The following is a 12,859-nucleotide window of genomic DNA, read 5'->3' on the forward strand; positions in this document are numbered from 1 at the left end:
TGCTTCCTCCAAATCCCCCAAATTTTCCCGCTGCAGAACCCGGGACGCAGAGGAAACAGGGTGAAACTAAAAACGGAGGGGACCGCAGCTCTGGTAGGGAACCGAGCTTCCACAGTCATTTGTTTCTGAGCACTGCTCCTGCTGCCTCCTTCCCTATAGTCCTCCCCCTGTCTGGCGGCGGCCCTCGACCCCACAGCAACAAAGGCTGGCCGGGGAAGGCAAAAGCGTGGGGAGGAGCGGCCAGAGATGGGAAGGGCGGGCCCGGTTCGCAGCAGCTGGCGTTTCCTCCCCGAGTCCCTCGAGGGGCCTGAGTCACGGGCCGCCGCCCTGGGTCGGCGAGCTGAGAGCGGGGGTCTGAACACCAAGGTTCTCCAGGACTACCGGGCGGGAAGCTGTTGAGGGTCCCTGGGGCCTGAGAGCCGAGAACCCTCGATTCCCACAGGAAGAGGGGAGACCCAGAGCTTAGTCCCACGCGCGGTGGATGGAAGCGAGGCCCCGCCCCTCATCGGGCTCCGCCCGGCGCCCCCTTTTCTCTCGGCATTGTCCTTAGACAAAGCTGTCGCCGCCCCCCGCCCGGCCCCCTGGTCTCTGTCTCTGTCCCTCCTCCTCTGCTCCCTCTTTGCCTCCTCCTCTCCCTCCCTCCACCCCTCCCTCTAGTCTCCGGATCTCCCTTGCTACCTCTCTCCTCCTCTTCCTCTCTTCTCTCTCCGGACGCCTGGCTCCTCGCATCCCTTCCCCCGGGGACCCCAAGGCGTGTGAGTTGACTGAGGGGCTCAGACTCGAGGAGGGGGTGTCTTCTTGCTCCGGTCCCCGCTCCCGTCCCGGTCCCGGACTTTGGGCTGTCTCCTCTTTGTGCCGAGATTGTCTCTGCGAACCGAGCCAGGTGGGAATGGCTCGCTATGTCAGGGTTCCGTGAGATCAGGGACCGGGCTGTGGACTTGCAGGCTCAGGACAGAAGAGGCGTGGATCCGGTCCTCAGCATGCCTGGGTCCCGGAGCTCAGCCCCTGGGGGAGGCCGACGGTAGCGACCGGACTGGATGGGGTGGACGCCAGGGTTCTGGGAACTCGACGGCCACTCAGACGCCTGTGTTCCAAAAGTCCCCCAGGGAGGGTATTTCCCCTGACCCGCCTTGGGGGCGGAGTGCGCCGTGGAGGGGTGGGGGCTGGGGGCCGGAGAGGCGGGGCCCGAGCCTAGCTGGAAAAGGAGCCGGGATCTTTGGGGCCCGCGCTGAGACGCGCCCGGCTGCTGCCGCGGCGCTCCCTTCACCATTGCCCCCTGAATTCCCCTTCTCCCCTAAACCTTTTCACTCTCCACCCTTCCTTACCTCCTCGACATCCCCTTAGATCCTATCTGTCCCTCTCTGTCGGGATTCCCTGTCTTTCCTTCTCACTCTCATCTCTCGCGGGTATCGGTGAGGTAGGCTCTCCTGAAGCTGGTCCCCTTTGAACCCCAGCCACTCTTTCTCTCATCTCTTTCACCCACGCTTCTCCTTTAGCCCTTTTCTCTTCTTCTGACACTCCTAAAACTGTCTTTAATACTCATTAACCCTTTACTATCCAATCTGACTCCTGCCTTTAAATCTTGACCCTTCCTTTCATGTCAACTCCCCTCAACTTGGCCGAACAGCTTCTCTTCACATTTTCTGTTCCCCACTTCTCTGCCTTCCTTCTTATCCCTTTCCCTCTTTCCTCATCCTCAGCTCCTCTGCCATTCTCTGTGTCCCACCTCATCACTTCTTCCCCCGACCCTTAGGCCTCTCTGAAGCCTCTTTTCCGGTTCTCTGTCCCCAGTGTTCCCTACCCTCACCTCCAGGAGACCATGGCCACCATCCCAGACTGGAAGCTACAGCTACTAGCCCGGCGACGGCAGGAGGAGGCAGCAGTTCGCGGCCGGGAGAAGGCAGAGCGGGATCGCCTATCCCAGATGCCAGCATGGAAGCGGGGACTTCTGGAGCGACGCCGGGCCAAGCTTGGCCTGTCTCCTGGGGAGCCTAGCCCTATGTCTGGGACTGCAGAGGCTGGACCTCCAGACCCAGATGAGTCTTCTGTCCTTCTGGAGGCCATTGGGCCAGTGCACCAGAACCGATTCATTCGACAGGAGCGGCAGCAGCAGCAGCAGCAGCAGCAGCAGCAGCAGCAACAGCAGCAACAGCAGCGGAATGAAGAGCTGCTTGCTGAGAGAAAGGCTGGGCCTCTGGAGGCCCGAGATCGGAGACCCAGCCCTGGGAATTCAAGAGATCAGAGCCCCAAGGGAAGAGAGTTAAAAGAAGAGAGGCTAAGTCCCAGGGAAGTCAGAGAGAGAAGGCTGGGGATAGGAGGAGCCCAGGAGTCAAGCCCCAGGCCTTTGGATACTAGAGACTGGAGGCAAAGCCCAGGAGAGGTGGGAGATAGGAGCTCAAGGCTGTCAGAAGCACGAAAATGGAAGGTAAGCCCTGGAGAAACTCCAGAATGGAGTATGAAACTAGCAGAGCCTGGAGAACAAAGTCCCAGGAGAAAAGAGGTGTTGGAAAGTAGACTGAGCCCAGGGGAGTCTGGCAACCAGAAGTTGGGCCTGACAGAGGCCCATAAATGGAGGCCAGACTGCAGAGAGTCTCAGGAACAGAGTTTAGTACAACTGGAGGCTTTAGAGTGGAGACTGAGCTCAGAAGAAAGAAAAGACTATTTGGAGCAATGTAGGAGAAAAGAAGAAGAGAGGACAATTCCAGGGATAGCCCCAGAAGAGATTACAGAGTTCTCAGAAACCCTGACAAAGGATGCTCAAGACAACATCTCCAGAGGAGTGGAGACAGCAGAACTGAGGCCTAGCCCTGTGGAGGATGGTGAGAGGGGCTTGAGGACAACTGAAGGGTGGAAATGGACCCTGAACTCTGGGAAGGCTCGAGAGTGGATACTCACGGATATAGAGACTCAAACTGAGAAACCAGAATCTCCAGAGTCTGCTGAGAGGCATCTAGGACCTCCTAGTGTAGAGGCTGGAGAAGGGGAGGCTGAGAAGGAGGAGGCAGGGGCTCAGAGCAGGCCTTTGAGAGCCCTGCAGAACCACTGTTCTGTGCCCTCCCCCCTCCCACCAGAGGAAGCTGGGACTAGAGGAGGCTCGAGACAGCAGGAAGAGGAAGCAGTAGAACTCAGGCCCCCACCATCAGCCCCTCTGTCTCCCCCACCCCCAGCCCCAAGTGCTCCCCAGCCCCCTGGGGATCCCCTCATGAGCCGCCTGTTCTATGGGGTGAAGGCAGGGCCAGGGGTGGGGGCCCCCCGCCGCAGTGGACATACCTTCACAGTCAACCCCAGGCGCTCTTTGCCCCCTGCAAGCCCGGCCACTCCAGCTACCCCAGCCACAGGTGATGCTGCTGTTACTGGAGCTGGGAAGAAGCGGTACCCGACTGCTGAGGAGATCTTGGTTCTGGGGGGCTACCTTCGTCTCAGCCGCAGCTGCCTTGCCAAGGGGTCCCCTGAAAGACATCACAAACAGGTAGGGGAGCAGCCAAACCAGACTTCTTAGAAGTCCACTTGCCAATTCTCTCTGGATTCTGGTCTTTCTTGCTTTTTTATACCCTGTATTCTTGTCTTCCTCTATTCCTGTTCATTCCTGCCACCTCCCTTCCTCCCTGTGCACACACACCCTTCCTCTGTTAGCCTTCCTTTGCCATTCACTTTGGAGCCCCAAGGATCCTGCCCAGCAATCAACCACTGTGTCCGGGTGTGTCATTTTCAGGGTGTGCCCAGGCTGCTCACTCCCTCAGGTTCTGGATCCTTTTCCCCCACACCCCCCAACACTGCCCCACCTTTCTTTCCTTTCCTTTGAGTCTGTGACCCACCCAGGCCCATCTAGTGGGGAAAGAAGGCATATTGCCAGGGAAGCCCAGCTTTGGAGAGGAGAAAATGTGGAGGCAGCAGGATTGGGAGGTGGAAGATAGAGGTCTGGGCTCTACAAAGAAAAGGCAGGAAGCATTGAGTGGGGGAAGGTCTCACAGCCCTAGGAATAAGGAGGCAGAACTGAGTGGGGACATCCTAGGTAGAGGAAGGAGGGGTGATGGGAAGGTCTGGCTAAAAAGCAGAGAGAAGGCTTTTGAACCCCAAGTCTGCCCCATGGGAGAGGCATACACAGAGGCCATTTGAACAGGGTGACCTCCGGGTTGCACACCCCCAGCTGGGCCACTGCTTCAGACAGTGCTCCCTTCTCTCTTGGGACAAGAAAAGCCTTTTCCTCTTCCAAAATGCCCCCACCCCCCACTCCTCTGTCCTTCCTCCCTGGGCTTTCCCTCCCTCCCAGAACTGGCTCAGCCATGGTTTTCCCTTTTCTTCCTGACACCCTGGCCTCTCCCTCCCCTTGGGGTAGAAAAAGAGAGAAGTGCTTTGGGAGGCACCAAGCTGAGACTGGCCAGGGTACAGTGGGAGTTGGGGACAGGGCGGGGATTGAAGCTAATAGATCAGAGGTTAGACTTGAACAAGGACATGCAGGGAAATATGAGCAGCCAAGCTGAATTCTGTTTCTGGCTCAACTCCTTCCCTATACACATCAATTAGTTTATAGCTTGAAATTCTCTAGAGAGAGCCATCCCACAAAGTCTGTCCTCCTAACACAAATCTCACCAGTTTGGGAAAACCTGTCTCATCCTTATCCCATGTGTTAATATCCTCATATTTGTTTTTGTGCCCTCAGTGTCAGTGGGAAACCACAGGGACTAAAGATCTAGGTGAAGCTGTGGATGGGGAGGAGGGGTCATTGAATCCTCAAGTTCATCTTCACAGAAGCAAGCTCCCATCCCTGATCCCCAGTACCTGGGAATCCACCCTGAGCCCTCTGACACTCTCAGCCCTCAGGACTGGGCAGATACAAAGGAGGGAGGTCAGAAAATTCTCCAAGGCTGAGGTGTTCAGAAAAGTCACTTCCTACCAAGGTTGGTTTGTGCTTCCAGGAGGAGGCTTGTGCCTTTGGGGAATGAGCAAAGGGAGGCATGAAGCTTTGGGTCCTGAAGCCCAGGGACTCTCTGAGGGGAACGGGAACCCAGTGCAGAGCAGGACCTGTGATGGTGACCATACCTAGGTCAGGGAGTAGCGGGCCGGAAGCAAATCGCCCAAACAGGAAGCCTGGGGTGGGGGCCGGAAGGCTGATGGGGCTGAGTGGGGAGCTCTAGGCCATGGGCCTGCCAGAACTGTGCTCAGGATGTGGTGAGAGAATAAGGAAGCAGTCCCGCGGAGTTGGGGTGGGGGTGGGGGAAAAGCAGCAGAGTTCCCTAAACCCAGTCACCTCACTCTCTGTCCTCTTTCAGGCCTTCTTCCCTCTCTCAGGGCCCTGCTTCTCAAGGACTGGTGTGCCCTGTCCCTGCTCACTGGCTCAGGAATAGGAGAACCTGCTACCCCCACCCCCACCTTCCCTAAATAACTCATGTTTGCTGGCAACTTCCATTAAACATCCCTGCCATCAGGAGAGAAATCCCAGCCCTGCTGCTGAGCCCAAGGGATGGCCTGTGACTGGTCCCCTTCCCCAGAGGCCCCTTTGGCTGAGAGACCTGCCCCTCCTTCTCTGCCCCCTTGTGACCTTATATAGCTGATGGGAGAAGGGTGAATGAGTCACCTCCCTCCCTGTCATCCCCCCACCCACCCATGCAGGCTGTGCATTCCTGAGAAGCCCAGTCAGAAGATTGTTCGGGGGGGTTGGGTTAGAAGCAAGGCAGGAGGGGACAAACATAAGCTGAGCAAATCAAATGAATCCTTTTGCAGAGTGGATAATAAACTACAGAGGTTGTTATCCCAAAACAGATTATGAAAACAGAAATGGGTTCCCAGAAATTTTGTAACAGTAACAAAACCAGAAAGGATCCCTTTGAGTAGTTTAGATGTAAGCAGTCTGGCTGCTGTCACCTGATTCTACCAGCATTTCCATAGATGTGGACTGGGGGTCAAGTGTGTATAGACCTAACTACCCCTAATGTTGTCTACCCCATAGTCTTGGTCCTCTGTTGGAGCCTCATCTGAGGTCTGAACAGACCCTTTTGCATTGTAACAACTTCCAAACTGCTTTCAACAGCAAACACAAGTATAATAAATAAGTAAGTGCAGCCGATTCTCTGTCTCTAAGGGTTCTATGTCCCTGGGTTCAACCAAGTGTGGATCAAAAATATTCAGAAAAAAATTACATCTGTACTGAGAATGTAGGGACTTTATTTATTTTTTTTTTCTTTTCTTGTCATTATTCCCTAAACAATGTAACAACAATTTACAGAGCACTTACATTGTATCAGGCATTAAAAGCTATCTAGAAGTCAGATGTGGTGGCACCCGCCTGTAGTCCCAGGGGCTCAGGAGGCTTCCAAGTTCAAAGCCTGTCTCTAAATAAAATATAGAATGGGCTTGGGGTGTGGCTCTGTGGTTTAGCGCCCCTGGTTCAATCCCTGCCCCCCACCCCAAGAAAAAAAGTTATCTAGAGATGATTTAAAATATGCAGAACATATGTAGGTTATGTGAAATATTACACCATTTATATGAGGGACTTGAGTGAGCATTTTGGCATCCAAAAGGGCCCTCCACAGATACGTATCTAGTAAGTTAGAAGGGGGGAGGTGATTATGGAAAAAATTAGAATAGGAGTAAGTGTAACTTGGAGTGTCAGGAGGTCAGGGGAGTGAATGTGACAGCTTCAGAATAGGATGAGCGGAGGGAGACAGTCTTGAGGGGAAGAGTGTTCCCTCAATGAAAAGGCCCTGAGGTCGGAATGTACCTGGTGAACTTATGAACTTGAAAGAAACCAGGCCCCTGTGACTGCAGCTGGGGAGAATGCCAGAGAGGGGCACTGGCACAGTGACATTGATTAGGCTCCAGCTCTTTTTTTTTTTTTTTTTTTTTTCCCCTCAGTACTGGGGATTGAACTCAGGAGCACTCAACTACTGAGCAATAGCCCCATCCCTTTGTATTTTTTGTTTTGAGACAGGATCTCACTAAGTTGCCCAGGTTGACCTCAAACTTGTGGTCCTCCTGACTCAGTCTCCCAAGTAGCTGGGATGGCTCTAGTTTTGCTTCAGGTGAGAAGGGGAGCCATTGCAGGGTTTGAAGCCAAGGAATGACAAATATAGCCCCTAAGTTTCAACTTCCCATGGGGACCCCCGTGTCATATCCCATATAGCCCTTAGCAACCTCTTCTCCAGCCACTTTCTCACATCCCAGCTCACATGGAGACTCCGGGATGCAGGGCTCCAGCCCTAAGTCTTCCCAAACAGATGCCAGAGAAGGCCTGAGGAGATCATCTAGACCTGTCCAAGTAGTTCACATGGAATCCTCCTGTTTGTCACCCTAATCCCTTTGGCTCCCAGAGTTAATCCCACCATCCCCTTTTCCCTGAGCTTCTTAAGAGGGCAAAGGGGATGGGTAGAAAAGCAGTGAGAACAGCTGGGGCTCACTTGCACTTGGGATGGCCTGTTTATGAAGGACTTTCTGCCCCGTTTATAGTCTTTTGCCTCTGTCTCTGCCCATCCCTCTGGTGCACTCTGCACCCCCACCCTATGTTTGTATGGACTTTCCTCTCTGCCTTTATCACGTCTTCCAGCTGCACCTTTCAGGGACTCAGGGGCTCATCTTCCCTGTGTTTTGGGGAAACTCTTGGCCACTGGTCTCCTATCCCTTCCCAGTCCTAGGCCCCCTACAGTGGGTGTAATCCAGCTGTAGGAGAGGAGCGAGGGCAGTGGGAAGGGGCAGGTGTTCAAGCCTGGTTTCCCCAGAGGACAGCAAGCATTCAGGGTATGGAACTCAAGGTGCCTGTCCTTGCCGCTACCTGAGACTCCATTCCCAGTCAGCTCTTTCCTGCCAGCTCAAATGTCACCTCTCTGGGAAGCCTACCTGATTGCCCCAGCCAGCCCACAGGCTCAGTTATGATCACAAGGATTTATCTCCACGTATTTCAGTTTCTTTTTATACCTCTGCCTCCCATGCACCAAAAAGCAGGAACCTTAGTCCTGTATTATTCACTTCTGCCTTTCAGGCACTTGCCAAAGCACAGGTCAAAAGTTTAACGTTTTTGAATGTTAAAGAGGGGATGTCTAGGATTGGGGAACTGTATGGAAAGGAAGGCTGAATCCCAGAATGGACGGAGGGGAGGTCAATGGAGTACCTAATTCTAGCCCTCACTTTCCCACCTCCTCCCTGTGGGCTTTCCTGGGTTACAGATGCTAAGCTGCCTCCTATCCCTTTCTGTCCCACCCGCAGCTCAAGATCTCCTTCAGTGAGACAGCCCTGGAGACCACATATCAATACCCCTCCGAGAGTTCAGTACTGGAGGAGCTAGGCCCAGAGCCTGAGGTCCCCAATGCCTCCAGTCTTCCAGTGGCCCAGCCAGACGACGAGGAGGACGAGGAAGAGCTGCTGCTGCAGCCTGAGCTCCAGGGTGGGCTGCGCACCAAGGCCCTGATTGTGGGTAAGCGGAGGAGGCACAGCCGACCCTGGGACGCCCCCTGGTGTTGGAGCAGACACCGCGGTCCAGAAGGGAAGAGGAGGGTTTCATGGTGGCCCTTGGAAGGGGCTTGGTTGGGCCTGTAGCCCAGGGTGTTTGCTTACTTACTTATCACAGTACTGGGGATCAAACTCAAGGTCTAGGCAAGTGCTCTACCACTAAGCAACATGCCCAACCTCCTAACACAGTCCTTTAACAGATGGGAAAACTGAAGTCCTGGAAAGTGAAGTGCACACTAGGTGTCAAAACTAGGACTCCTTCTGAGCTCTTCAGTCTGGGTAAAAACCAGATTGGGTCAGAGAAGCTGAGTATGAATTTCATCCTGTTCTCTTTCTTGTGGTGTGACCTCAGATAAACTATCTGACCTCTGGCCTCAGTTTATCATTTATGAAATGAAGTTAATAATAACTACCTCCTGGGGCTGAGGGAGTAGCTCAGTGGTAGAGTACTTGCCTAGCAGTTGGAGGCCCTTAGATTAATCCCCAGCACTGCAAAAATAACAATAAGTACCTTCTGCAATTCTTGAAAGAATTGAGTAATTTTTTGTGAAGCACCTAGACCTATAGTTATATATTAAATTATTTACCCTCCTCTGGACTTATTGTGAGTTTAGACAAGATGTAAGAATGCCTAGCTAACTGGGTGTGGTGTTGCAGGTCTGTAACCCCAGAGGTTCAGGAGGCTGAGGCAGGAGGATCACGAGTTCAAAGCCAATTTCAGCAAATTAGCGAGGCCCTAAGCAACTCAGCAACACCCTATCTCTAAATAAAATATAAAAAAAGGACTGGGAATGTGGCTCAGTGCTTAAGCACCCCGGGGCTCAATCCTCAGTACACACACACACAAAGAATGTTAGCATAGCCAGGTGTGGTGGTGGCATGCTTGTAATCCCATCTACTCTGGAAACTGAGGCAGGGTTCAATGTCCAGTACTGAAAGGAGACAAAAAAAAAAAAAAAAAAAAAAGAATGCCTAGTACAGAATCCACGCTGAGGGATGGTTTGTTACTGGTGGCAACAAATACCCAATACATGGAAGATATAGGACTTCCCATATGCCAGCTGCCCTTCAGCTGGGCGAGTGGTGAGGAGAACAGAGGCAGAGCCCTCATTCTCTATCCTTATTACCTCCTCTCTTGCAGATGAGTCCTGCCGGCGGTGACCATCTTTCAATGAGGAGACATACCTCCCTCCTTCCTAGAACTGAAGATTCCAGAGCCCGATGATTCAAAGCAGATGGACCCTGAAAATGAGCCTGGCAGGGACAGGCAACCAACATTTTCTGACCTGCTTTCCCCATCCTGTTTCTGGGGGCAGAGCCAATTGCCCAATTTCCACCCTAACCCAGAATTCCTGGTGTGCCCTGGTATGGTGAGGTCAAATGGGCTGGAGCAGCCTAGGTGACCCAAGAGTAACCACCAGGTCCTGGGAGGAGCATAGAATTCACTGGGGTGTGGAAATGGAGCAACCCCCATCTCCATGACAGGTTACAGTCTCCCCACAGGTTTCCTTGACTCTTCACAAATGTCTGAGAATCCTCAGGATTTAAGAACTCATGTCCCTGGGAGACTAAACCCAACTCCATTCACAGGCACTTGTTCCCCTTCCCCTTCTTTGTTTACAGCTACCTGCCTTTTCTTGTGACCATAGCCTAGTTTACAAATTCCACCTGCTCCAGGACCCACCTGCAAAGTCCCAGGTTTACAAGCCACACCTACTTGCCATGTCCTGGTGGAGTCCTCTCCCCTGTCCCCTTCATTCCTTTCATTGGGAATGACCTGGGGCTGTGGCTTCCTCCACTTTTGCTCAGTATTACTGTGTCTCAGTTTCCCCCAAAAGGGAAGACTGGGAATCTTAACTCTGTATCCCATGAAACATATTTAATTCTGTCCCTCCTAATGGTTCAAATTGATTTGAATTCAAGTGGTGCGGAGTGACTAAGGAGGCACCTCACTTCCCCTACCCCATTGCTCCTTCTTTATCAATTTTGTTGTGTTCATTTTTTAACTTTCTGTAATAAAATGGAACTTTCTCTGACTCTCCTGCTGCTTCTTTGGGGAAAAAAAAAAGGTTCATGTTGGGGAAGACTCGGTGATTGTGGGAAGGGAAAATGAAGGGGGATGAACCAAGAACCTGGCACTGACTTACAGAAAGTGGTTTGGAAGTCAGACAGCATGGTACACACCCATAATCTCAATGACTCTGGGGGCTAAGGCAGGAGATTGCAAGTTCTAGGCCAGCCTTAGCTACTTAATGAAACCCTGTCTCAAAATACAAAAAGGACTGAGAATGTAGCCAGTGGTAGAGTGCCCCTGAGTTCAATCCCTAGTACTGCAAAAAGAAAAAAAAGGGATGGGGGGTCAGGAGCTAGGTGTGTGTTTCACCAAACTGAAAGTGTGGTGAAGACAGATTATGTCATTTGAGTTCACTGCCGTATTTCCATACCTGGAACCTAATAAATATAAAGTTGTTTTTAGAATAAATGACCAAATGAATAAATAGATGAAAAAAGTGAAACAACTGGAAGCAGAGGTCACTCTGAGTTGAAGGGTTCCAGTATTCCAAAGCTAGCTTCAATGCAAGTAGTTAAATAGTGTATGACACACAAACTCTGTGGCTAATCTAGGGACAGTTACTCAAAGAATTGGAACCATGAATAGTAAATCTCCTGAAACTTGCAAAATTTAGTGAATACAAAAGTGCAGGGTCCTGGAAAAAGTTCTCTTTTGATAGACAATGTTTATTTTATTTTATTTTATTCCTAAAGGTCTAAAAACCATCAATAATTTATAGCTTTGCTGCCTGAATATAGTTGATTCTCCCATTTCAAAGAATTTCAATTTTCTACCAATGTGAAACATTTTATTTTACTCATCAGGGTTTGTTTCATTTTTTGAGATGGTCTCACTAGATTGTCCAGGCTGGTCTCAAACAATTCCCCTGCCTCAGCCTCAGGAGTAGCTTTTTCTCTCAGACTAGTCAGAGACTCTTCAATAAAATCCAAGATGTACTAGAATATGTCAAAGGTCTTTAATCTACCAGCAAGGGAACAAGCAAGGTGTTAAGAGTGAGCAGAGAAGGTGTGGGTATGGAAAAAAACAAAACACTTACATTAGTATCTAATTAGGTAAAGATCCTAATTAGTTGTGACCTGGGAAAAGAGAGACAGGAAGCTCTGAGACCCCACAGATGCCACAGCACAACTTAGAAACAGTAAGTGATGTGTCCAAAAGTCAAATATATGAATCCACTTGTGACTGCTAACTGGAATACCAATTTTTATTTCCTAACTATAGTGTCTGGCATATCCAACTAATCATAAAAGTGTATCCAGGTGCCCACAAAAGTGTATCCAGGTGTATGCCTGTAATTTCAGCTATTTGTGAGGCTGAGGTACGAGGATCACAAGTTTGAGGCCAACCTCAGCAACGAAGGGAGAACCTGTCTCAAAAAACAGAAAGGGCCCTATGTGTGCCTGTAATCCCAGCAGCTCAGAAGGCTGAAGCAGGAGGACTTTGCAAAGCCAGCCTCAGCAATTTAGTGAGGCCCTAAGCAACTCAGTGAGACCCTGTCTGTAAATAAAATATTTTAAAAGGGTTGGGGATGTGACTCAGTGGTTAAGTGCCCCTGGGTTCAATCCCTGATATCAAAAAAAGAAATTTAAAGAAGGGCCACAGAGAACAGACTGCTGCAAAATAAATAACAGATTTTGCTTATTCTTGATTGATTGATTGATTGATTGAGATTGGGGTCTTCCTACATTACCCTGACTAGCTCCAACTCCTAGGCTCAAGCCTCCTGTCTCAGCCTCCCAATAACTACAGCCTGCTTTACCGTGCCCTCTAGGTACTGCTTATTTTTAAATAAGCAGCTGCCAGACAATTTCTTAAGCCATCAGCAAAACAATTCGTCCATTCTTTAGTGTGCAGATTTTTCTCCCCCTTGAACAATTTTCGCCAAGTTGCAAGTTTCCTCTTCCTTAGAAGTCCTCCCTTATGCCTAATTTGTATTCACTCCTGCTTCAGTTACCAGTCCCAGCAAAGGTCACTTCTAATCAGCGCGGACTAATCTTTTATGTAAGTATGTACTTGCTGATCTTCCCATTTGAAATAGAACCCAAACTTTTCTTATCTTGCATTGTTTTTGGCTCCACAGAACTTACATATTTTACTTATTTATTATGAATCTTGGCTCCTTGAACCCTGAATGCATCTTCCGTAAGGGATTTTGTCCGATTTGTTCTATGCTTTAGTTACAGCTACTTAAAAGGCCTAACTTTTAATGAATGAGAAGAGCACTTGCGTACTGACCTTTAGGGGGCGACAGAGAGATTGAGTAGGGATGGAAATGAAAACATTACTTCCAGTTCAGGGAACGGTTCTGCGAGATTTGAACTTGCTCGGCCACCATAGTACTTAGGC

The 12,859-nt window shown here is 50.7% G+C and overlaps 1 protein-coding gene across 3 annotated transcripts; it reads left to right on the forward strand.

The window, feature by feature from the left end:
- Nucleotides 1-165: 165 nt before the first annotated feature.
- PPP1R18 (protein phosphatase 1 regulatory subunit 18) lies at nucleotides 166-10,475 on the forward strand. 3 transcript variants are annotated; one of them, XM_079148702.1, is made up of 4 exons: nucleotides 166-487; nucleotides 1,792-3,469; nucleotides 8,197-8,404; nucleotides 9,581-10,475. In XM_079148702.1, exons 2-4 carry the CDS (start codon nucleotides 1,820-1,822, stop codon nucleotides 9,598-9,600), a joined length of 1,878 nt encoding a protein of 625 aa, XP_079004828.1. In that variant the 5' UTR covers nucleotides 166-487; nucleotides 1,792-1,819; the 3' UTR covers nucleotides 9,601-10,475. The 3 variants fall into 3 exon arrangements, with proteins under 3 accessions (XP_079004828.1, XP_079004827.1, XP_079004826.1); XM_079148701.1 differs by lacking the exon at nucleotides 166-487 and adding an exon at nucleotides 647-755; XM_079148700.1 differs by lacking the exon at nucleotides 166-487 and adding an exon at nucleotides 745-883.
- The last annotated feature ends 2,384 nt before the right edge of the window (nucleotides 10,476-12,859 follow it).

This window comes from Sciurus vulgaris (assembly GCF_902686455.1).
Source record: "Sciurus vulgaris genome assembly, chromosome: 7".
Taxonomy (NCBI): Eukaryota; Metazoa; Chordata; class Mammalia; order Rodentia; family Sciuridae; genus Sciurus; species Sciurus vulgaris.